Raw genomic sequence first — 26,493 nt, 5'->3', positions numbered from 1 at the left:
GGAGCCTTAAGGAAGGGATTAAGGAAATTGCATTTCTTCAATTTACCAGACAAGAAAAATGAAAAAAAGGGGGAAAAAAAACTCTGAAACGAAGTGAAGCCAGTTTGACATATAGTCTTTGCATTTTTCCTTCTTGGTAGCACATTGCATCTCTTAGTGCATTTTGCTAACCCATCTTTGCCTCTTGTAATGAGATGTGCATTGCACCCTACCCCACCCCCACCTCCTTTCATTTCAATGCATCATCTCCTATCCTGCCCGCGGACCCTCTGGACAGATAAGTGCATCCTTCCAACCTGCTCTTGCCTTTAGTATGTTAGCCCCAGCCTTCCCTGACATACACATCATAGCCCAGAGTGTTGGCAAGTAAACTAGTTGAAGGACTGAGCCATGCTTCTTATGGTTTCCTTTTCTGTTTGTTTGTTTTTCTTTCTGCAGAGAAGATAACGACATAACATTATTGCTGTTAGAGTATTATGTGTTTAATCCTGATCTTTTTTTCATTAGACCCACAAGGCTCCAAATCGGACGGTACACACAAGAAAGGTACTTCCTTTTTATTCATCCAGGAATAGTCAAGCTTAGTGATTAATGCACCTGGAGCGATATCCTATTAACATATCTAAGGCAGTGCCTAGCCTATGTGCACTTTCTGGGTTAAATGGGTTCTAATAGTACCTGTAGATGTTTGTATGTGTGTTTCTAGAGCACTTTCTCCATCCCATTCTTCTGAGAGACTGACTGTAATTAAGAGAGTAATTTAAACCACTTACCTACAGACAGCATTTTAATAAGAGAGTGTCTGCGACTAATAATGTTAATCCGGTTATTTCATTTTATCTACCAGTGTCAATGTTGGGTTTTTTGGCATCAGTAAGAGCTGAAAATATCCTGAGTACAGCACAGGTGACATCCGACGGATCTGACAGATTGATCTGTTATCAAGTGTCACTGTTAATTATCAAATGTACATATTGGTAATGGTTTGGTTTAAGATGCATAGTTATAATTACTCCACCTTTTCAGCCTGCTTAAAGTTCATAAACTGCCCTCTGTAGGCTGGTTTAAGAACTGATTTGCTATTAAACATTCCTATGGATAAAGGCATCTTGGATTTTACTCTGGGTGTATCCTGCAGATCTTGGTGTTGTATTTTTGTCAGTTGGTTTGGCTTTATAAATAATTTTATTGAGAGGTGTTTTCCCTGTGGACACATGAGGCTGGTCAAGGGGTTAATCCCTGGACCTCTTTTTTTCTAAATTCTTGGACTGAGAACACACCTGGATGAGTTCAGATAGAGAGGTGAGCAATTGGGCTATGTGCAAATGAGTGAATGTGCTAAAATACACTTGTGCCATGAGCAAATTGTGCTAAAATACACTAGTTTTGATTCAAAATAAAATTAAATCAACTGTCAAGCCCAAACATTTTGACATAAAGATAGATTAATCAGTTAATCAGTTAATCGGTCAGATATGGCTTTTCTCAGCTGTTGTGTGTTGGAGCTGTGTGTAGAGAATAAAGAAACAGCTTATACAGTCCAGATCCTGTCAGCTCAGAACTGTCATTGAAACCTTATTAAAGCCAAGTTATTTAACTGGGATAAGAACTGCTCAGCATGATATGCACACAGCCTTCTCATGAACCTGATAGCGTTGGATTGGATTACAGAGCTGGGGTAATATTCAGGTTGGATAACACAGAACTGGGAAAATATTTGGGTTGGATAAGACAGAGCTGGAGTAATGTATAGGTTGGATATCACAGAGCTGGGATAATTTTCGGGTTGGATAACATAGAGCTGGGGTAATGTTCAGGTTGGATAACACAGAACTGGGATAATGTTCAGGTTGATAACATGGAGCAGGGGTAATGTATGGGTTGGATAACACATATCTGGGATAATGTTTCGGTTAGATAACATGGAGCTGGGGTAATGTTTGGGTTGGATAACACGGAGCTGGGGTAATGTTTGGGTTGGATAACATGGAGCTGGGGTATTGTTTGCCAGTGGACCAAGGTGCTTAAATTCATGATCAGACCTTTCCACATGCTAAGAACACCTTACAGGGCATTCTGCATTCATAGTCCAGATTTTAATGATCATTTATGCATAAAATGATTACCATCGAATCACTGTAGCATGGTTCACAAATATGCAGTCATGAAAATTATATATACCATTTCTCATTAGATTAAATGTGTTAATTACACATGTACATATTCCCAATGGTTTAAAAATCACAGTCAGTACAGTTTAAGTACTTTTGTACTTGCACTTTTGGCTGTAGTTTTGGGTCGCTGTAGGCATGTAGTAGCTATACTAGACAATATCTTGCCTATTACTCTACCAGGACCTGAATTTCTAATCTCCAGGTCTCTCAGACTCGACAGCTTGTATACATTATATACACTTTGTCGAGGGAGATGTCAATTTCTACTTATTTGAGCACAGAAATGTATGTAATTGCCGTTAAATTCATTATACAATATATGAAGCAATAAACATTGATGCTTTATACTTTGTTAATCTTGAAAGAAAGGGCAATGTGAGTTACTGCCAGTTGCTGCAGACATTATGTCAGTGTCAACAGCCTTAACGGATGACAGCATTTTCATTTTGTTTGTAATGTTGATAATTGGGATAAATGATACATGAGTCTTATAATAGCAATACATTCCGGGGGAAATTTTTCTCTTAGAGTCCAACACCAGTTGTTCTAAGCATCAGTTTGGGGCACTTTAGTTTTTTCAGTCTTAGGAGACAGAAGCTACAAAATGTTCTTAGGAAACTATCAATGTTTCTGTCCAGCACTAAAGTGATCCTTAACACCTATGAAGGCACCAGCAGTAGCAACAGTCTCTTACATTTTGTACATTTCTTTGGCATACATTATGAAGGCAATTAAACCACAAATCTCCTGAATCTGCTGGCTTTAGAGGAAAAGTGACATAATATTGCACTGGTATTACTCATCATTTAACAGCTTCAAGTATTCTTTAAAATCACTTATGTGATAGTATGGTGCATCACACCACAAAGAAGCTCAAGGAACAATTCAGGGGTCCCGAATCAACTGCTATTGTTATACGACAGAGCTGATGGCCAGTCACCTAGTCATAGTTTTATTGTCAGTAACTGGCAGGGCATTCAAAATCATGGATTTCACCCTAGACCTGAGGAATATGATATTCAATACCATTGGCTTGAATTCTTCCAAATGTTACCATTTAAGGCACATTTAAATATATACTGCTCTGACACTGAGGTGATGCTTTATCCATCTTGAAAAAAACAGGCATTTCTGAGAGAATCTTCTACCTTGAATTTAGTCACAAATGCCATATAGAAATACTGTATAAAAGAAAGTGAAACCCTGACCTTATATGTGGGAGAGCCATCTGGTGTGAAGTAATTATGTTGAATTAATTTTTTAACGGGTTATTTTACACCTTACAGCAGCACTCAACACAGTCTGTTTACTTTGCAAAAAATATGCAAATGTACCATTGCAATCTGTTTACTCCTACAGATAATTGAAACCATGAATACATAGCCGAAGTAAATACCTCTATGAAGTTGTTCACCAGCTAGTCCTATCACTTATCTGACCTGGGAGGGGGTAAAAAAAAAAAAAAAACCAAAAAACTCACCTCGTAATCCAGTATAATCATGCCGCAGTGGACTCCTTCCCTTTCACAGGCTCTGTGCCACGGCCCCGCCCATTGAGTTATGTCCCTCTCTACACACCCTCCTCCAAGGCTGTCATGTCCCCCCGTCAGTCAGTGCTAGCCTTAGGGCCAGGAAGGGACTCTGGTAATTTAGCAACCTGTCACTGCTTGTGGGCATGTGACATTGTGAGCTCGAACACTCTCTCCTTCTCTCTCTCTCTCTCTCTCTATCTCTGCGGCTGGCTGTCACCACGAGGCCTTGCTCGCCAAGGCTCATCCACCACTGCCCAGCCCTTGTGAATTTTAATACAATCTTTCTAATGGGAAGCATCGCTTCTTACTGAAAAACTCCCACAATGATGGATACTTGGCCTGCTTTGGAGTTCATCTCCTTACTTGGATGACATTGTGGTTCAGTTGGGCAGCCTTAAACTGAGAGGAATAATGCACAGCCACAGTTAAGGGATTTAGATTTCTATTCATGATGGCTTAAAATCAGTGAACCCACAATTCAAAGTCTCTACATGTGATTGTATTTAGAGAGCTGGCTAGAAAAGCTGTTTGGATTTTAGGACCTCTTGGCTTAGACTTACTTCATGTATAGAGTTCTTTTAGTGTTCATTAAAGCTAATCATCGTGACAGTGTAGGTACCTGTAGAAAATGGCTCTATGTATTCTGCAATTTTAACATCAAACATGTTTGCTGAAGCAATGAAAAAGCTGGTTATATGTTTTGTTTTCCCTGTGTGTTTATTTGCTTGCTTACATGTGGAATGGGCTTGGCTTTGCAACTTCAATATGAACTTTTTCACTTTGTCAGATCAAGTGGGAGCATGTCCCTGTTGTTGATGTTGTTCTCTAATGTACGGTAGCTGTTACGCTGAGTCCCACATAGAAAGGCACTGTTTGTCAGTAGAAGTACACAACCCAGAGTGCACATCTATGCACAAGGAGTTATAAAGGCCACTCGACTTTTCCCCCAGCGCTGACATACCAAGGCAGGGCTTCCGTGAGCGGGGACCGAGGACACTCTGTTTTCTTTGATTCTCCATTGAGGGCAAAATGAATTGTGCTGTGCTTTTTTGTGCATGCATCCTGTATATTAGTTCAGTAAAAAGTGAAGTTGCTTTGCCAACAACTTCTAGGTACAGCCGTAGCGATATGAATATTTATTGCATCATGGCCATCGTGTTTCTGCTGAGAGCAGCTGGACGTTTAACATGAGCAATATCATTAAGATTTCTTAAGATTTTTATGGCACATTTTCATCAATGGCACTCTATTTATCGGGTAGGCAACTTGAGTGCCTGTTGATTGTAATAAATTTGCTTCCTTCACTGTGGTCATGCCAGCTCGAGCACAATCTTCTCTCTGATTATTTGCTTTAAAGGGACAGACTGGTGTTGGTTAAACATCATTCTCAAAGTTTTACTAACTGCTAGCAGGGTTATGGTAATTAGCCAACATTGTGTTGATCATGTGAATCTGGACAAAGAAACTATAAGTAAGTTGCAGTGCTGCTGAGATGCACTGTTGATTCAGAAAATAGTGTTTGGTCTTCAGACACTGCTGCCTCCTGTGTATTTGCATCTGTGGGGAAATGGTGTAATCTGTCTGCAACCTGGGTCAATTATATTCACCCAGAGGGAGTCGCAATAAGGGATGTTTTGACGTAGTTGATGAAATAACCCTAATAATAAATTTTTGCAAACCTTCACTGGACTCTTTAGTCAAGGCAAGTCACCTTGCCTTGCTCCTGGCCTGTAGCAATGCTTCTGAAACCCTGGTGTGGCTCTGATCAGCTCTGCTCCAGGGGGACAAAGCGGCCCTGTCTGGGTGGGCGTGTCATGTTTATGATCGCGCAATAAGCAGGAGCGCAGTGAAACGTGTGATGCCTCTTAACTATTGAACTACCATCATTTCTGCACAGAAAACGCAGCGGTACGGCACCAAAGTGAGGACTTGATTTCTCAGACAGACCTATCAAGGAACAAAGAAGGGGGATTTATTTGCTTCTGCTGGCTGTCACATCCTCTCTACAGTACATTGTGTTCAAGACTTTTGTTTGCAGGGCCCAGATCATTTGGCGAAAGCATGGTAAATCATCCTGGGCGATGAGTCACCCTAGCCTGACAGTTAATGAGCACTGTCTCTACCGCCCCTCTGCTCTTTTTGATGGAGGGGCCAGCAAACAAACTGCAGGGACTTTAGAACCCCCCAGCACTGCATCACACACAGCAAGGAATGTCAAGAACAGACAAATTATTCTAAGCAGAGTATTACTGACTAGAGAAAGAACACAAGCACACCAGGCCATAAAACATGCTGATGTTGATTTACATGTCTGCCTTTGAAAATGACCTGTGCATTTTATAAAATGAAGCTCAAAAGATATGTCTTATACTGTGTCTGGGTTTTTTTTTTTTTTTTTTTCTTGGACCCCTTAAGGCTATATGCCAAGATGCATTTTGGGTACATACTTTTATTTGTATCTCAGAGAAAATTCACAGCCTGAAAGCCCCTGCAAACTGATTTATATTCTCCTCTAAGAATCTAAATATTAAAATCCTGAGATGTTGTATTGCTTAGGACAGTAGGCAAAAATTGAGACTTGCATTTGCAACAGGCTTACCAGCAGTCCTTCCTAGAAACAGGGTGTTTATGAACAGCGCCACTCAAATGTCCCCTCTCTGTCTCAGTAGAGGTGAGGGCTCCTTTGTGTTTAATTCTGCGGCAATTCTTTTATAATGCAAGCACTCCTGTGTCCTTTATTTGTTTATGCTCCAAAACAAGAAAGCAGGAATACTTTGCATAATAGACATAGATCTCATGAGTTAGCTAAAGAATAATTATTTACAGTGATTGTCCTTTCAGGTTTCATTGAGAGCTTGGTTCTGCCATGGTCTAATCTTATTATTGCTTGTACCAGCAGGTATTCTGGCCCACTCAAGAGGGTCACCTTAACATTGCATTAATTCCTCTCACCTTGAGACTGTCCTCAGAGGAATTTATTTTAGCTCATCAAAGTATCTTACCTCATCTGACAACAGATTGTTCTTTTCAGAGAAAACATTAGCCAATGTCACCTTATAAAATGTAATTTTAGGATAAAATGCCATTGCTGGGATAATGATTGTTGTCATAATGTAGCTTTTTATGTAAATAGCCTCAAGCATAACTTTTGCATGCCTTAATCATACGAAATAACTGGCAGGTAAGTACAGTAATTATAGCCTTTTAATGTTACAGTTAAAATGTTAAAGTTTTTTGAAGGATATGGACTCAGTTTGTTATTATTATGACTCCGTTGACTGCTGTTGCATCTCGCTTAAGCAGGTTGCACTTTCTGCATTTCCACAGGTCCGCCTGTGAACGTGACATGCAACATCTTCATTAACAGCTTTGGATCCATTGCTGAAACAACTATGGTGAGCCTAACATTTATTTGACTTCAATACAAAACAAGTACCCTAACAAAGATTCTGTTTAAAAGAAATTAACTACTTAGGTTGTTGCGTTCGCCTACATTTTGCTACCTCTGAAGTTAATGCATAATGGAGCTGGCATACTTTTGGAGTGCCTTTGCCTAAAGGTTCGTGTCACATTGCTGGTTTATTGAAAGTTTGCTTAAAAGCACTCAGTGAGACTGTGTTTTCACACGTGTATACACAAGCGCTGACTCGGCTTCTTCTGTTTTGATTCACACATAATCTGACAATTTCTCAATAGGCGTCTATTGAGAACTATTCACAACCTTTCAAAAGCACTTCGCAGCCCGTTCAAAGTCCTTGCGGGGGCCCACGAGCAACGGCCACACCAAGGCCTGCAGCCCAGCCACTGCCGCGCTGCCCAGAACCTGCTGCAGCATGAACGAGTAGCTCGTACAGAACAAATGCCGCATTTACATTCTTTTCCCCCTCCGCTGCCAGTGGATTGATCCGAGTCGCCGGCGCTTGCGTTCGAGGCGCTCGGAACGAGAACGCCATCGATAAATCGTTAGCGCTCATGGGGCTACTGAGAACAATGTTTCATGCGGTAACGATCCGACGGGCTCCGACCGCTGCTAGGACCAGCACTCCGCCCTGCCCAGGTGCGCTCCTAATTGTTTACGCTATTTCGAAGGTTTCGAAAGCACAGCCCCCAGGGGAGTGGCGAGTGGCTATTTAATTAGCTCACGGGCTCTTCATTTTCCCGAGGAGGTTAGTGAGCAAGCCCATAAATTCACCCCCCCCCCAAAAAAAAAAAAATCTACGATTTGTTAGTGAAGTTGACTTAGTTGTGACAAACAAGCAAACTTTTTCTAATATGTCACACTCAGGAAAGGGTCTGGCCTTGGGCTTGAATCACATTATGTGATGCTGTTGTCATAAATCAGTCTCTTTAGCCTGGACAAATAATAAAGGAACATATTAAGTCTTTTTCTCCTCCTCCTTTAGTTTGTGCTGATGAATGTTTGCTCCCAGATTGCTTGTTTGCTAGCTCATTCTGTTGGAAAATAGCTATGCTTTTGAAAAGGAACTTTGCTTCTGGCATTTTGGTTTCTCTTCAGAGATTGGCTGCAGTAATTGATGTCAGATGTCAGTCAGCTATGGTTGACTAGAGAGAGTTATTTACAATTAACTACAAAACACATGATACTTTAACACGTTCCAAATACAGTACCATACAGCAGTGAAGCAGAGTGGCATGTTGCTAAAACAATAATTGTATCATAGTTTGTAAACTACAGACAAGCCGAGCAACTGGTAAATCACCTGAAGCTGTAACATGTGCAGAACTAGATGGTTGTGACTGTGTTATTTCACAGTGGTCATGAATTGCTTATTATAAAGAAGTTGATTGGTATTTTAAAGTGGGCATGGGTCATTTATTATAAAGGGAAAATACAGACATGGAAAATCAATAATAACTGCTACTCAAACTGTGCTATAGTGATTGCTCTTTCAGAGATGTAAATCTAATAACCTGAAACAGGTGATTCTCCTTGGTCAAAATATTTTGTAATTCGACAGACTGAATGCTGGCCTTTGATTAGGGTAACTGCCCTGAAATATTGTGGCTGACTGGTATTGCAAAGGTCCCTTGGTATATTTCTTTTTACACCCAAGCTAGGCTACACTACTGACCAGACAGTTTAATGGTCTTCCTGAAAGTATAGAATTACAATGCTATTTTTTGTCAATTATTTTGGGGTGAACCGGTGCTGATTTTATTGAGTATTTACATGGCATTCATTTTGGCAGTCAAATTAGACAAATAACAGCTAGAAAATTTGGAAAGAGTCAGCCTGCCCTGCGTGCGCATAGCTGCACAAGTAAACTTGCCTGGGCTTGTAGTGGTGGGAGCAGCTAATCCATCGAGAAGTTATTGTGCTCCTTCTCACCTCTCTGATTGGTGGGTTCCACTGCACTTGTGTGTCACAGGATTACAGAGTAAACATTTTCCTGAGACAGCAGTGGAATGACCCCCGTCTGGCCTACAGCGAGTACCCCGATGACTCCCTCGACCTCGATCCCTCCATGTTGGACTCCATTTGGAAGCCCGATCTGTTCTTTGCCAATGAAAAGGGAGCCAACTTCCACGAGGTTACCACTGACAACAAGCTGTTAAGGATTTCCAAAAATGGGAACGTATTATATAGCATAAGGTGATTGTCCATATATTATGTATTTCTATGTTTTTAGATTTAAATGACAACAATTGTGCATATGTATTATGAGCTGGACTATGGGTCTTTTTCTACCATATTTTACTTTTTTGGCAAGGCCCAGACTGAAAAAGATAATATGCTTCTTCAAAAACCAACGAAAATAGTCAATTCAAGTTTCCAAATTGATTTAGATCCTATCTGTCCTGTAGAATACCGTTAAACTGAAGTCTGATGATCTAGAGCGTTTCCATCTCTTAACTTGACACCATCAAATGAACCCTTCAGTTCACTTTGTGTGCTTCCTCTAAATTACCCAAGGCATGGTGAACACTTGAAAATCACTAGTAGTAAATAACCCTTATCCTGTGGTAGTGATGCTATCATAAACCAGAGAAAGTAGCACTGTGAAGCACTGCATTGGACCAATTTCTAGATCTGGATCCAGGAAAATGACTTTAAGTGCATGAAAAGTAATAAATTCCTCATGTGTTGATATTAGCTTAAATCGATACATTTGGCTATGCCCCTTCCAGGCCTCTGAAACAGGCAAAAATGGGGAAAAAATTGCTTTTGGAGTCTAGTGTTCAGCTGCCTGGTCTCATTGTTAACAGAATAACGCTGGTTCTGGCCTGCCCCATGGACCTGAAGAATTTCCCTATGGATGTGCAGACTTGTATAATGCAGCTGGAGAGCTGTAAGTATGCCCCGTCTCTCACGATGGCCAATCCAGGATTTATTCACTGCTTTTGAGATGGATGTTTCAATGGCTCACAGGAGGAGATGAGAAGCACTGTGATTTAATTGCATCTTCAAGTAGACCCAGTAGTCAGTGGGGAGATGCTGCAGGCTCCTTTCTTTTGCACTTATATACTTTTATTTAGTTATTGTTCTCAGGGGTCTGGCAGATTCAAGGAGCTTGATGCTTAGCATGAGAAACCCGTGTCAAAGCTTGCTTAATGTGACTGGTTTTGCCATGCTTGTTCCCCCTTTCATGCATCTTGGTCAACCCAAATAATGAGATTTCTCTTTATTATTCTAAACTCGCAGTCTGTCTCACTTTTTCAACAGTCGGCTACACGATGAATGATCTCATATTTGAGTGGGATGAGAAAGGGGCTGTGCAGGTGGCCGATGGACTGACACTACCACAGTTTATCCTAAAGGAGGAGAAAGACCTGCGCTACTGCACCAAGCACTACAACACAGGTTAGCTGCCTCCCCACACCTGCTGAGTCTGGGAGATATTGTACATGTACGGACCCCTTTGCTATTTCTGTAGTGCGGAACCAGCACACCAATACACACAAGTAGACTTGTTTTACTACTGTTGTGGTATACTGTAACTAAATAATGCTATGCTGACGTCAAAATATAACCCCAACCTTCACTTTAGTATACAAAATTATATTTTTCTTTTACTTTTAGTTGTTTAAAATTTTGGAGGTTTTGAAAAAGACCCCTTTAGCGGACCAGCCAAATGTGCCCATAATGGCAACATTTTGCAGTTTTCCTGTCATAATGGAGGCATTTTGTCCCCACAGTTGCTCAGAACATGACCACAGACAGATACACACAAAGACACTCAACCTCTACATCTATACCCACAGATGGACATGCATCCACGTAAACACATACACACTGATTTTTTTTATCACTAGAAGAGTTGAAACCAGACAATGGTCACTGGCTGCAGAATAAACATCATGGCCATGCTCTGTTTCACCTTCATGATCTTTTATTTGGGTTGAAAACCATCTGTTAGGTCAACCTCGCCAGTCGGGATTTGTTACCTACCACATAAATTGAAGGAAAAAAGTGCTGAAGGCCAGTCTAGTTGCATCTAAAATAGAACAGGCCAAAGCAGAAGGGACACAAGAAGTATGGCTCTACTGGCGTTTCCTCCAGAACCCTACTTAAGAAGTGTAGCGTGTGTGCAAAAATGAAGGTCACCTGGCTCATCCCTGTTCTGGTATGTGTAAAATGCAGTCACGCGTGACTGTCTCGGTTGTCAAAGCCACAGCTGGGCTATAAAAAAGTCTGCGGTTTATTTCACATCAGCATGTCAAATAAATTGAATGTCCAAATCCATATTTTGGTCTATCTATTCAAATACAATTTTGGGAGCCTTCTTCCATTCCTCCAATTCAGAACAGTTTGATTCTGCTCAAGTGATAGAGCTAGCTGTCGCAGTGCATGTGCTGTGTGCCCGTCTGTCTGTGCTGAGCTGAGGCTGGCCATGCTCTCTGGCTCACTGTGAGCTGAGACTTCGGCATGATGAAACAGGTTAGAGCTGAACAAAGCGGACAGGCACTGACTGTGCCAGCTCTGAGATCACGTTCTACCTCTCCCTCTCTACTCTACTCTGTCTTTCTTCCTTTTTTTCCTTTCCTGTAGTTCTCTCTGTCTCTCCCTCCTGTTGATGGCACATGAGTAAAGACCATATTTCTGCAGTGTGTGGTATACATGTCTCTGGCCCTTCCTTGTCTCCTCTTCATTTTTGTTTGCCATCGAACGACCGGCGAGCACTCTGACACCACCCCCTACCCCCCCGAATCCTATCTCTGCTTCTTCTCTCCATCCACTATAAAAACCACATTCTTGAAGGCGGAGCCCCTCGACTGCCACAAACCCTTCTACCTGTCCAGTGCTGTGAGCACTCGCTTCATCAGTCCCTGGTCCACCATACACCCCCAATGTTCATGTGTGGCTTCTCTCTCGATTCTTCTCTCTCCCCACTGGGTCGCTCTATAAAAACCAGACCCAAGGTGCAGCTTTTATTATTGGGTCGGTGCATTGTAGTGGTGTTTTATCAGTTTATATTTGCATAATTGTTTATAGACTACAGTACAAAGATGAACATCTGAATCACACTTTTCTGCACCCAGTTTGCCTGTCTACTGTGTTGTGCAAATACTCACTTGTGCAGCCATTACAGAAACATTCCAGAAGAATTGTCAGCTCAGAAAGCTGTTACATGATTATGCGATTTTATGTGAAATGCATAGTCTTACTGAAAAACACCCATGACTTTAATACTCTGATAGCTTGTGATTTTTATAGTCGTTTCCATAACAGCTCTAGAGGCTCATCAATTCCACTTCACTTGCCTAAGCCATGGAAGCAGACTGCAGAGTGAAATGGCCTTTCCAGCACAGAAACCTGTGCTTATTCTCCATTAAACACACTCAGGGTAGAAAAGGTGGAGCACTAAGGTTTAACTAGGTGTGGTTTGAGGTCCAACCAAGCAGGAACTTATGCCCTAGTGCAGTCAGTGCATACTTACGTATTATTATTTTCTGCATACTTTTTACACGCAGCCAGTGTGCTGGAGTCCAGGAGGTTTCTTCCTTCTCAAAAAAAAAAAATGCAGCTTCTCTCACACTTTCTTGTTTTGTTGTTGTTGTTGTTTCTGGAGTTTTGATGATAGAAGTTTAACTGGGATATAAATAATTATTCTAACAATAATAGAATAAAATGTATTAATTCATTGTTCATTCATAATTTTTTAAAATTCTTTACCACTTATTTTCAGTAATTCAAGTGCAATACTGTATGTCATAATTTCCTTTCAAAATATGAAAAATAATAAATAAATAACACCTTTAAGAAAGCAGAATTGTGCAGTGATACAGTTTAAAATAATCATCTTCAGTTAGACTGTAGAAATTATTATATACAAAAAGTGCATGACTAAAATACCGTTTCACAGTCACCACCATATCTGTATGGTGTATGTTTCAGGGAAGTTCACCTGCATCGAGGCCCGGTTCCATCTGGAGAGGCAGATGGGCTACTACCTGATTCAGATGTACATCCCCAGTCTGCTGATTGTTATCTTGTCGTGGGTCTCCTTCTGGATCAACCATGGGATGCCGCACCTGCGCGAGTGGGGCTTGGTATCACCACTGTGCTGACCATGACCACCCAGAGCTCAGGCTCCAGAGCCTCCCTACCTAAGGTCAGACTCTCACTTCACTTTGTCTTGCTCTCTCGCTCTCTTTCTCTCTGTCTGTCTCTCTCTCTATCTCTCTGTCTGTCTCTACGTCCCTATCTCTAACTGCATGTATGAAGCTCATTAATCACTCATTTGAAGCCATAAAGATTGCAGTCAAGAATATATTCTGTAGGCAGTGGTAGAACACCAGTATTTCAGGATACTTGCCAGTGTTCTTGATAAGGCAGCTCAGAATTTGAGCTCAGAATATTTGCTCCTTTGGATTGTACTGGTTTTATGAATCACTGTTAGCATATAATAATTTTAATTTAGCTTCCGTAATCAGATTAATTTAATTGATAAATTTTGTAATTGTACCTGTCATATTGATGATAAATGTTTAACTAGAATTGTTTTTTGTAAATAAGTCTCTGTAGGTGCTTTGTGAACATAAAGCACATTAAGCTTTCTGTGCATTATGCGAAGTTCTTCATATTATTTTTCAGATGTGCCCACTAAACCTATCCAGTATGAAATCAGTATGAATCAGGCTATAGTGGGGCAATTATACTAGAAATCAAGCAAGAATCATCTAGTTACACATATTCCACCATACTTAAAAATATGGTCATGGCTGACATAACATGGTTGTTTTTTATTCTGGATTCTCTTTTTCTCTCTTTTTCTATCTATCTCAGTCTTTTCTTTCTTTATTGTTCTGTGAAGCTATTTGCCAGTCGCTGTTGATATTTGGCTGGTCATGAAGTGTGTAGTTATAAGCCTCCTGCAGTTCTGCTGTTACTGTAAGCATCATACACAGCCCATGAAACACCGTGGACAAACACACACACACACACACACACACACACACACACACACACACACACACACACACACACGCGCGCGCGCGCGCGCGCGCACACACACACATATACAAACACACCGTGCCATGCTGACTCGTTGAATATGTGCTGACCATTGAGAGAAATGCCAGCATTCACCTTTTTCCCTTCCTATGTGTATTTTACTGCTTTTCCCTGCTGGCTTGCCAAATTTATCACACATAACTCTCAATATATCAAGAATCTGCTGTCTTTGAAAATGTTTTCCCTTTCACAAGCTTGACTGATGGAATAATGTTTATCATTAGTATGTTTTTAGAGCAAGATTAAAGTTTTTCTAGGAATCTGACGTTGTCCAACTCTGATATAACAAGTAAATGTGGGAGAAATGCTGTCTGTTGTGGAGCATCTGGACGTGTGGGGTGTGGAAGAGATGTATCGGTAGAAGAGAGAACAGGCTTGGGGAACAGCCTCTCACATCTGTCTCTCTCTCTCTCTCTGTCTGTCTGTCTGTCTGTCTGTCTGTCTGTCTGTCTGTCTCTCTCTCCCTCTTTCTCTCTCTCTCTCACGCGCTCTCATTTCAGTGATAGCCCATGAACCATACACTGAGTAGCACCACCTAAGCTGCAATCACTGTTTTGTCAGTTAAACGGAGCCTCCACCAGTGAGCTTTTTTCGAGCAAAGATACAGGTTTCTTTGTATCTCAGATTTACTGCTCCACTATGTGCTGATATTCACATACTGACGTGTATACCTAAAAATAAAAAAAGCTAGATTTTCTTCAGTAGCTCTTTGAACTTACATGTCAGGTCTGACAGAATGCTCTGCATTTACTGCCCTGTCTGAAAAAAATGTCCTTGGTGGTTCTTCATTAAAATGACTAGATTTTATTACTTTCCTGCCCAAACACTCGGATGGAGTGAGTGACTCAGCAGTGAGCTGTGGGCCAGGGAATGAGTCAACAGTTGTGTGCAGGCGACATGGAGGCGTGTGCATGCCTCACCACCTCCCTCACCGGCCGCCCTGTCCCTGTCACCCTGATGCAGGTCTCCTATGTGAAGGCCATTGACATCTGGATGGCTGTGTGCCTCTTATTTGTCTTCTCGGCTCTGCTCGAGTATGCCGCTGTCAACTTCATCGCCCGCCAGCACAAGGAGCTGCTGCGCTTCCAGAGGAGGAGGCGGCACCTCAAGGTGAAGCCCTCTCACTGCAGCCTCCACTGAACACATGCCTGCACGCGCACGCACACACACACACACACACACACACACACACACACACACACACACACAACACAAACATGCATACACACATTGAAGGATGTCAGCCTCCACCAAACACATGCACACTTAGTCATGTTTATTCCCCTGTACACACTCAAACCTAACTACATTTAGATAGACTTACATACTCACCCATAGTGTAGTATGTCCACACACACATGCTTAGCCCACAGATGTACACACTTTCATTTATTCACACTCAGTCCACACACACAGACACGAACTTAGTTATGTTTACATTTACATTTATATTTACAACAGTGACAACTTGGCAGTGGTGGGGCTTTAACGGCACACTTTCTGGTTACTAGTCAAGTACCTTAACCAGTGAGGCTCCACAGCCCTCCCAGATGGTTATGACTAGGCCAGACACACACTTAGGCATCATACTCACACATGCATAGTTTCACAACACATACTATTTAATATTGATTTTGTTAAATATTCACTTTAAATTCAGAGGCTCTGTGGTATAATGTTTGCACTGAGAAGTACTAAACACACAGAAAGTTAATATTTCATCTGGGAGAGTGCAGAGCATAATTTCTGGATGGAGTATCTGTGTCTGTGGAGGAGCAGCACTCAGGGGCAGTTTGTGGAGAGTGCTCCCCATTTGACACTACACCTCCAAACCCTGTGTTTAGACATCAAATGGTGGGATAAGGAGCTGTTTAAAATGAGAACATCTTAAAGAGTAATTCTGGCTTTTCTTTGAACAGAAACTCAAGCAGGATAATCAGTATTTTAAATTATGCAAATACCATGGTCATTAATGTGTCATGTGTTTGTCACCTGATTTGACCTAGAGTAATATTCACTGGAATGACTGTCATCTGAAAAATGGAGAGAATTTGAAACATAAGCATTCCGTAAGCTCCCTTTGCAATGTGATTTGCCATGGCAGGAGGGGAGAAAAAGAAAAGCCTCTGAATAAATCCTGAATCCCTGTAGCTGCGGGAAGATTAGTGTCCTCTAACCCCAGCTCTTGCCACGTAAATCCAACATCAAAAGTACACGAGCCCTGCTGCTAGCACCCTGCCCCATTCCACAATCCATGGCAAACGCTGTGCAAATGTCACTGCTCAGCTGTAGGAAAGAGTGTCTGGCACAGGTTTGAAGGATTCCGGATGATATCACTGGATACATGATTAAACACATGATTAGTCTGTGTTTTTGCAGAATTGCAGACTAATCGTTTGCCATGCGGTACAGCAAAATAAGACTCGTAGTGATGCATTAAAACAGCACCTGGAGGAACAGGAGAATGCCTGCTAAAAATACTACTGGAGACAAAACATAAAATTATGAGAAAACACTGTACAATTCATTCCCTTAATCATTCCCAATACCCTAAAAATGTTAAACATAGTAATCTTGCAAGTGCACCAAAACATCCAAACATTGTCAACTCTACCTGACACTTACTAACTTCAGACCTTTTTAATTGGATTTACACATTATGACCTGCAGTGAGACACTAACAGCATATACTATATAGGGGAGGAAATGGCTCCATATCGGTCTAGTGGGGCTCAGTGGTGTGATCAGTAGTGAGCAGGCCGAGCGACAGGCCCGGCTACCGCAATATCCCCCCACGCCCACCCTGCTCCTCTTCCCGGTTAATGAGCTTCCGGGCCGCGGTGATCCACGGCTGGGCAGACCCATCGCACCTTGTGGGGGCTATCAGTCAGAACCTTCCTCCGCAGCGCACAGCTGTCACTTCCCCGTGCTCCACAATAAACCAACTCCCCAGCTCTGGCACGGGAGCTTATCGACCCGTCGGCTGTGGTTTGAGCGGAAGGAGGATTCCCCCTACTGGAGAGGGTGGGGGAGAGCCAAGGCAGAGGTGGAGAGACTGGAGGTTCAGTCTGCTGATAAGAACTGGTTGAATAAGCGAAACCTGCAGCGACTCATGCATGTGAAGAGTGCGGGGTTTGCTGTGGGGTGTGCCTGCATCATGACCCATTCTTGCCTACTTCTCTGTTCAGGTCACAAAGGTGTGGTTTTTGGCCCAGCATGAGAATGCCAACAACACCAAAAAACAACTGAGGTTGAAAAAAGAGATAAATAACCATATGCACACAGTTATATCAATAGATCCCTACTTGCATAAAGTATTAGCATGCTATCAGGCTCGGAGTGGCCTGCACTGGGAATACCGGCCACTGGTGCCACCCATGAGACATATTGCATGGTAGATGCATCTCTCACTGCTCCAATCTGTGTGCTGTCCTCGGACTCCGCTGTGTCCAGTCCCTCTGCTCCGCTGTGTCCAGTCCCTCTGCTCCGCTGTGTCCAGTCCCTCTGCTCCTCTGTGTCCCATCTCGCCTAAAAATATAGACAAGATTAGGCAGTAGCTTATTGAAGAAGATTAATCAACTCATTCAGCCCGCCCAGGTGGATTCGCAGGTGGATCCACCTCTGTCTCTGACTGTCAGCCCAGCTGACACACCCTCGGATGATGACAAAGTTGCTGGTCTTGGCTGCACTTGGCACAGGAGCGCTGTGCTCCGGTGGAGGGCTTCTGTGCATTGCAGCATTTCAGAGGGAGCTAGGTGGACAAGCATGCTCACGATGGGTTTGTGGTCGTGGTTGATGTAGCCTGACTCATTGTTGATGAGAGCAGGTAATAGTCAGTGGAGTGGGATTAGCAGTGCTGCGTCGCTGCATGCTGAAGAGCAGAATAAGGGGAATTGCAGTTCCGTCAGTGGAGTGTGGAGTGGAATGGAAGGGACCGCTCTACATGGTGGTGGGCTGATGGGTGCCGCGTGAGAGCCCACTGTCTTTTTGTTTGCTTGCTCTAGTTTTGTTTCCTCATTAATTCCATTAGTGAATTTGAATAGATCACAATAAATTGATTTAATTTGTATTTAGACCATTTATCTGACCCTTTCGTTCTATTGAGTCAACTAATGGCTGGTAGCAGTCTCAAATGGATGATGGAATGGAAAAGGAATGCATTGTAATGGTATGCAGGGTGAGGGATAAATGAAAACATATGTTTCATCCCAGTCCTCCCGATGATGCCAAAGTGCGACATCCACTAAACAGGCCATTCCGAGAGGAGCAGCTACACTCTGCATCGTATGCAAAAATGTTTGGCATATAGGAGATAAAAGCTTGGAAGGGCTATCACCTGGTGGGCCGTTTAATATGTGATATTTATCACATGTGCCCAGTGTAAGATAGAGATGCATCAGTCATGAACAAAATGACAGCTGATGGATGAATTGAAAGAGAGGTTATGTCACACCAGACGCCTTGCCTGTGAAAGTCCAGAGTGCACTGTATTCCGATGGCTGATCGGGGGAGGTGGGGGGTGGAAAGGGGGCTGTGTTTGGCCAGGAACCTGAATCGCTGTTATGTCCTTTTGTTTTCACTCCTCTCAGCAGTCAGCCAGGCGGGAAAGGGGCTCTGGCATGCTGTGGTTGCGCTGTAACGGCACCGTTTTAATTACAGAGGGGGGTAATGAATCAGGCAGGGCTGAGGTGGGCGGGGGGATGCGGGCGGGCGGGCGGTCCGTTGGGCGGGTTCTGGGGGGCGGGTGACGCGGGGAGAACACGGCACCGCCGCAGCCACACTCCTCTTTGAGGCTTCACGTCACGTCCCCACGGCAGCACATTAATCACACGGCAGCAGGAATAAAGTGGAGCATCCGTAACGCTGGCAAGCGGCAGGCGGCTGTGCTGTGGAAGGACGAGAGAAGGTCACAGCACCCAGAGTCAGAGAGTCCTGTGTACTAAACAGAGGGGCAGTGGAAAGGCTCCTCCTCCACCACTATTCAGAAACACACACACACACACACACACGCACACACACAAAAACATCTGAGTGTGTTCTTCCATTTACCCCTGCACGCATTAACAGTTATAAATGGGATGGCAAAAAGACAAGGACAGAAAGAGGACAAAGTGTCTAAAAATGGAGCCCCACAAAGAAAATGGCTGATCTCTCACTAAGAGGAAACGCTACCCCCACCATATCTGCAATATAGTGTCAGTGTTGAATGTTTGCACCCTAAATCTAGGACTGTGCATTACACAAAGATAAGCATCCAGCTTTGCATTCCCAGTTTGTGTTTTTGAAAGTGATTATAGTGAAATATCGACGTGCACTGCAATGTAATTCGTCTTGGTGCTCGCTTTAGTTCTGCACTCATTAACATGTAGAGTCTAGCATCTGCTTGGTCTCGAATAAACGTGGGTGAAAGCAGGGAAGCCAGTCCATTATCTCACCTGTAAACACGTAATCTCCACCAGCACCCCATTCTCATCCAACGCAGTTATGTCAATGATTAATATCCATAAACACTTTCAACCTGACTAAACTCCCACAGCATAATAGATGTGCACACTAAACTGATCCAGAAGCCAGGCATGGAGGGCCGGAGCACTTGGCCATGCTTAGGGACAACGAGGCGAAGGCTGGCGTGCAGATTACGGCAGCTCTTCCTCCTAACGGCTGGTGCTGTGTTGCAGGAGGACGAAGCAGGAGAGGGCCGTTTCAGCTTCGCCGCCTATGGCATGGGCCCGGCGTGCCTGCAGGCCAAAGATGGCATGGCCATCAAGGGCAACAACAACAACGCGCCCGCCTCCAGCATCCCACCCGAGAAGAGCGTCGAGGAGATGCGCAAGCTCTTCATCAGCCGCGCCAAGCGCATCGACACGGTGTCACGTGTCGCCTTCCCACTCGTCTTCCTCATTTTTAACATTTTCTATTGGATCATTTATAAGATCATACGCAGTGAGGACATTCACAAGCAGTAGGCATTTCCAAGAAGGACGAGCCTGAACCGAAAGAGGCGCAGCTGTGCACGCCCTCCTCCTTTCCTCAAGCCCACCTCCTATCTCTTGCTTTCAGTGGCGAGTCTTTGGCAAAGGTATTTGTTGAAATTCATTTTCTTGTTTGTTTTTCTTTTGTTGTTTATTTTTTGTTTTTTCTTTCCTCCCCCTGATCTTCTGAATAATCTGGACCTGTGCAATAGCAATGCAGTAAAATGCATGATATATGAATGTGGCAATATATTTAGTAAAAAACAAAAAAATAAATACAAATAAAAATGACTATTAAGAAAATATTAACTTTTACAGACACATATGAGAACTTCTGAACAGACCGATGAAAGCCAAGGGGGGTTGCTCTTGTGAGACACATTTTTTGCAACTTGAAGACATACTACATTACTAGTATATCACAAAGAGCCATGCAGCACTGTAATATATCATATATTTAAAACAAAACTGGAATTTTCCTCAACTGGAAAGGTTTAATGATGCAGTGGAGAATGGAAAGGTTTAATGATGCAGTTTGGTGCTTCCATAAATTAGTACTGCAAATATATATATATATATATATATATATATATATATATATATATATATATATATATATATATATATATATATAATGTCTTGTAAGCACTCCTCAGTGCCCAGAAAAATGGGATGCCATGTCATGTTTTTGTCAAATTACTGATGGAAGTTTGACGTGTACCAGTCAAAAATATATTGTTTATACAAGGTGTGGTCAACGTGTTCCTCTCTCTATTCTGCTGATCCAACCCTAACCACCCTACCCCTGCAATGCCCGGTGAACAGCATTGCTGTAACATTGTCCTCAGCGTTTGAGGATCAGCTGAAGAACACACCTCACCTGCAGCTCTTCATTGCCTTCTTTATGAGCTTATTTTGGATGAGTTTAATGGAGAAGGGAAAGGTTATTAAAGCTTTTTGCACTCCCTACTCCACTGGTTTGCATTTACTTTCCATGGCATCTCCAACAACAACCACAAAATGACATGAACAGACTCTAAATGAAAGAAGAAGATTGGCCATTGCTTAGCTGTTTGAATTTCATGTTTTATGATCTCAGAAACAGCAGAAAGTTTTATTTTTATAGGAAGCCAGTGCCATCATATACTTAAGCATATGTTTAACAACCAAATGTGTATTATTATGTCTTTTAACTATAAGTCACTATGTATTATGCAGTAGAGAAAATCATTTGCATTGTATTTAAAGAATGAATTAATTTATGCCATGCTTCAATGGAATACATTCTCATCTGGCTTCTCTATGCAATGAGAATATATGCAAGTATTTTAATTTTTATCATAATAGAAGTGAACATGGTCATTTCTTATATTCCGAAGTGGCCAACACTCACAAGTCATTACATGTATTTATTTGGTTGTTTGATTGTTTGTTTGTTTGTTTGTTTGAGTAGATTTGCAGGCACTCAGCCATTCAGGACCCAACTATGCATGGTAAGGCTTGCTTCTCCATGTGGCCATTGTGCTTTGTCATTTCTCTCTTCTTTCTGCCGTAAGCACTCACAGAAGTGGGAGTGTACCCTTCAAAGGGACGAAAGACAGAGTTAACGCTCACGTCTCGCAAGTTTCTCTTCACCCACTTCATTTCTTTTAAGGGCCAAAGAGTAATCATCTTAAAGTATTGCCATTGCCTTTCAGGTTTGGAAATGTGTACCTGATCTAACAGTTTTACCTGTTTATGATAAATATGCAGACATTTTTGATCTCTACTTTTCTGATTTTTGTCAGCAGATTGTTCATATCTTTATTGTCCTTATCTCGTGAGGAAAATTGGTAGAATCTGACACACAAATTGCAGCATTTTCATATTTTGAGAGCACTTCTTTATACTAAGTATATAATAACTTTCAGCATTATTGCCTAGTTAAACATGTAATGGAGCTAGATCAAGGAAATCAAGAACTTGATCATATTAGTGATCAATGATAATGTTGATGAATTATGCTGTTTGGCAGCTTCTTCTAATGTGAGACATTCTGAGCAACATATGATCTTATGTGTGGAATAGTTGGAATTCTATGGCACAGTTACATGTGCTTTATCTTGACAGTAGAAAAATTATAAACAATAAAATGCATTTTGCATGTCCCGCAAACAGGCATCTACTAAATTTGAAGGGCTATATTTAATTATTGGGACAGGTATTGCCTAAATTAATTTACCTTAAGTATTCAGATGTCAGTACATTTTCTGGTTCATACATCTAATCTGAATATGCACTGCATTAATGTTATTCTGTTGACAGCTGCAAAACCATAGTCCTGGGGGGCAGTACAGATTGAAATTAGTTTAAACAGATTTGTTGAGAAAAGAAAAACCATAAGCTCTGTACTACACTCACCCCTCCGCCCCTCCGGAACCGGAGTTGGAATTTGGTGCATTACAGAAAATCTTCAATATTGAGTTAAATTTTACATTAGTGTTAATTTAATTGTTACAATTGATCATGATTTGTAACTACCTATTTGTACTGTTATTACATATTATTGTATCAGTAATTAGTTACAAAACACACTGCAACAACAGTTATTAAAATGAACAAATTTTAGAGCGATACAGATTTTTACTTTGACCCAACACCTGCCTTTGTAGAAATTATATTATGAATTATGATAACTTCTCTCATTCACCAGTCATGCAGTCATCCATTCCAATGAAGGGACGTGCTTTCATACAACCTATAGAGGCACGAAATGTATAGTGTACATTTGAAATGTGCAATTTTGCTGTATACATTTAATGATCATTTATGCTAACTATAAAGCTAAACTGAAAATGTCAGCGGAATTTGTAAAACTGATGCTCAACTTGGCATTGATGACCAACTCTGCTTAGAGGCACCTAACGTAATCATGCTGCAGTGTTGTCCTGTGTATGACCAGAGCCCCACCTGGAACGCTCGCTCTCCCTCACTGCTAGATACAGTATTATAGAATGAAGAACTTGGAAGAACTTGATGTCTAAGTTCATAGAAAAGTAGCACTGATCTGGGAACAAAGGGACAGTGCAATGTGAAAACACCTGCTACAGTGCTACAGTGAACCTTTATGAGGCTAAATTATCATGCCAATATCGATTAAGTGTTTGCAATTGTTCCTTAAGTGGTCAATTTATGAGGCATGATACGATTCATTTGCCCTACTCCTATATGGTTTTATATTTTATATTGTCGCCTTTTGTCATTTTCTTGTTAACTATTGAAGAAGGATGATCACTAAGAGTGACTATGGGCATGGCTGCTTCATGTGACCTTTGTACACAAAAATGTGGAGAAGGTTTTGTTTTTTGCACAAATTGGTATGGCCTTAATTGTTTTGGTTTACTTGCTTCTAATGTGTACTGGCACAAAGTGCAGCTCCTTATTTGCTAATTATCATCATCCAGAGTGAAAATTCAGCAAATACCCTTTTTCATTTTTAAATCTGAATCATGGAATATTTTGCATGAATATAAATACAATGGCAGATATTTTTGGCTTATACAGAAATGTGAGCAATTTGAAGAAAAAAGGAATGTACCATTTCTGCTGTATCTGTATATAATTAAATATTTATTGAAATATGTCATTATGCTAAAGCTAATTCTACTATTAAAGGTTTTCTGAACAAAACCTCCAAGCTGTTTTTGAAACATTGTTACAGTTGTGAGAGACGGATGTGTACTGAACTTAAGGATAGCCGTAAACATAAAAATGTAAAATCCAACGCCAGGCAGGCGCCTACCTTCTGTTCGTTGTAATGCAGCAAGAAAGGCAGAGATAACAAGGCTCTCGCATTCTGTGAATTTGTCATTAACAAGATATACTATATGAGCAGGGACTATGCTGTCCTGTTTCATATCTCCCTCAGAAACCAAACAAACAAATCAAACCTGTCAGCAGCTGCTTTTGCAAACAATATTTTTCATCAGCAGGAAAAATAAACCTAAGGAAAATGTTAAGCATTTTCTAGCCTGAACAGGAATGTAATGCGGTATCTTTCAATCATTCCATTAAATCCGAGCATTGCTAATGGCTCACATTTGCTACAAGGCACAAAAACCTATAGTATAATATTGCATAATTTGGGCCCACAGTCATCAGTTCTGGGCAGAGTGCCCCAGGCTCAGACCAGGAAGCATGTATGACTTATTGCACCGCTATCCGTCCTGCCATTTCCAGCCTCATGCTCCTGAAGCGCTATACTAACAACCCATATTATCCCACTCATTTTATCAACACTTTTTTATTGTTTACCAATTACGTTATAAAATGTTTACATTATGCAGTTTTATTTGTTTTCATTGCTCAATTATATAAACTATCAATGTATTTAATACCACTATGTGCTTAATTGAATCTTAATGTATATGTAAATATTAAATGATGTTACAATGGAATTTAATGCAATTTATAGTTCAAGAGCTTGTCTTGATGCATTAAGATTTATTGTTTGAATATGGAGGTTCTCGTACTATTAACTAAACTGGTTTTATGAAAGAATGCAGGTTTTCTTCAGGAGTTCTTTCCAATGGAAACTGTTTTTTAACAAAAAAATGACTGTTAGTTTCACTAAATTTAAAATGCCCATCTTTGTCTTGCGCCTGTACTTGCATAATTTGAAAGACGTGGCAAGTGGATTATGACCCACAAAGGACTTGCTCAATCAATTTCTCCTCCTTGCTTGAAGAGCATAGAAAAGCCTGCCCTCTGCCATCCCCAAACCATCCAATACGTGTGATCTGCCGCTTCACATCACTACACTTCACTACAGTGCCACTAGAATTACATTACCCTGAAAAACACCTCAGGGACTGAAGCCACAGAAACATCAAGTCTTTGACAAAAATTTGTTTTCCTGTGTATGAAATACGAATTTTTGCCACCCTTGCATAGATACAGCAGTGCTCTCCTATTTGTGTGATACTTAATTATCAGTCGACGACAGAAGCTGGAGGTTTTTAATATCCATTCACTGCGGGAAAGACGAAGCAAGCGAGAGCGTTGTGTAGGAAGAGCTGGGAGGTTCGTTTTGAATTAAAGGCTCACTGGGCTCAGGACTTTTGTGAGGGTTTTCCTACCTGAGGCTTGGGGAGCAGAAGAAGGATGTGCTCAGTTGGCTGTTTCCAGCTGTAGGAGGACATCTTGCGCTCGTATGGGTCATGGGGTATGGGCCTCAGCATGATGGAGGGGAGGCAGAGTGCAGCAGGCTTTCACTGGAATACTAATGCCAGGCCACCTGCTAGCAACCACTCCCCTCACTACCACTGCCAGACTGTACATGGTCACACGGCTTTAATCCAATTTCTCAGCTGCTACATTAGGCGAAATGCTCATGCAGGATGAAAAAAGGAGCTCTGTTTATCACTAGTGATAGCTGCCATACATAGCCATGGAAAAGCATTGCAATAACATGTCAGATTTACAGCATTGTTACACATTTTTCACACTATATTTGCCCAGTGTTTGTGTGGATTAGTTCCCTAAAGAGATTAATCAAGGAACTTCTTTGGGTGACAAAAACAACCTGGCACTATATTCAATAGTTGTTTCAATTACAAACATCAAGCAGCTCTGGAAGCCTTGATTTCTGGATGTTTGGCTGTATTTAAGACCTGGCCTTTTTATCATTGAAGAAAATGAATCCAGCTCAGACCCTATTAATTAAGCATAACATAGGACCTCGAGGCTACGGTGCACCTGGGACAGGCAACAAGCCAAGAGTCATTGAGTATCAGCCAATTTAAAAAAAAAAAATTCAAGTAAGGTTTGTGCTAAGCAAACAAGTGCAAAATAAAATTGTTCTGCATAAGACAAAACTCCCCACATGCTACAAAGTATGTGATCGGTGAAAAACATGGTTACACACTCACTGAGGGCAAACTTTTCACACAGGGCACTGGGTTACAAATTTGATGCTGTGCAAATTACTTTGTGCTCATAGGGGCTCAGTTAAATGTTTCCATTTTTCCAGCATGCCAAAACACAGAACTCCTGAGAGGGATGTACTCCTATACCTTTCCCTCTAGTTTCCAGGGGAAACACAAAATGCATTAGGTATATAATAAAAGGAAATGTGTTTGACATTTTTGAAAGAAGCAGAGGGTGTTAACTTTTTCTAGCTGTGGGAGCAATCACATTTCTCATGGGGGATAAACAGGCACATTGGGGAACTGCATTTAGTGGCAAATCTTTTCATGGATCCATGTGCATTTTCTTTCAGTGGCCAATCACCTCAGGATGACACCATTTGAAACAAATACCCAGAACAAGGGGCCTTTTAATACAGAAGACAAAACAGGG

The 26,493-nt window shown here is 41.6% G+C and overlaps 1 protein-coding gene across 1 annotated transcript in view; it reads left to right on the top strand.

The window, feature by feature from the left end:
- glra1 (glycine receptor, alpha 1) overlaps positions 1-20,703 on the top strand; it is a 33,763-nt gene extending 13,060 nt beyond the window's left edge. Inside the window, 9 exon segments of the mRNA XM_027003569.2 lie at positions 508-546; positions 7,033-7,100; positions 9,096-9,319; positions 9,934-10,016; positions 10,391-10,528; positions 13,064-13,185; positions 13,188-13,280; positions 15,146-15,292; positions 19,861-20,703. Coding sequence (XP_026859370.2) covers positions 508-546; positions 7,033-7,100; positions 9,096-9,319; positions 9,934-10,016; positions 10,391-10,528; positions 13,064-13,185; positions 13,188-13,280; positions 15,146-15,292; positions 19,861-20,148 — 1,202 coding nt within the window. The 3' untranslated portion in view covers positions 20,149-20,703.
- Positions 20,704-26,493: the final 5,790 nt, after the last annotated feature.

Source organism: Electrophorus electricus, chromosome 12 (genome assembly GCF_013358815.1).
Source record: "Electrophorus electricus isolate fEleEle1 chromosome 12, fEleEle1.pri, whole genome shotgun sequence".
Taxonomy (NCBI): Eukaryota; Metazoa; Chordata; class Actinopteri; order Gymnotiformes; family Gymnotidae; genus Electrophorus; species Electrophorus electricus.
Note: the sequence above shows the minus strand (reverse complement) of the source record. Positions and strands in the feature narration are given on the sequence as shown.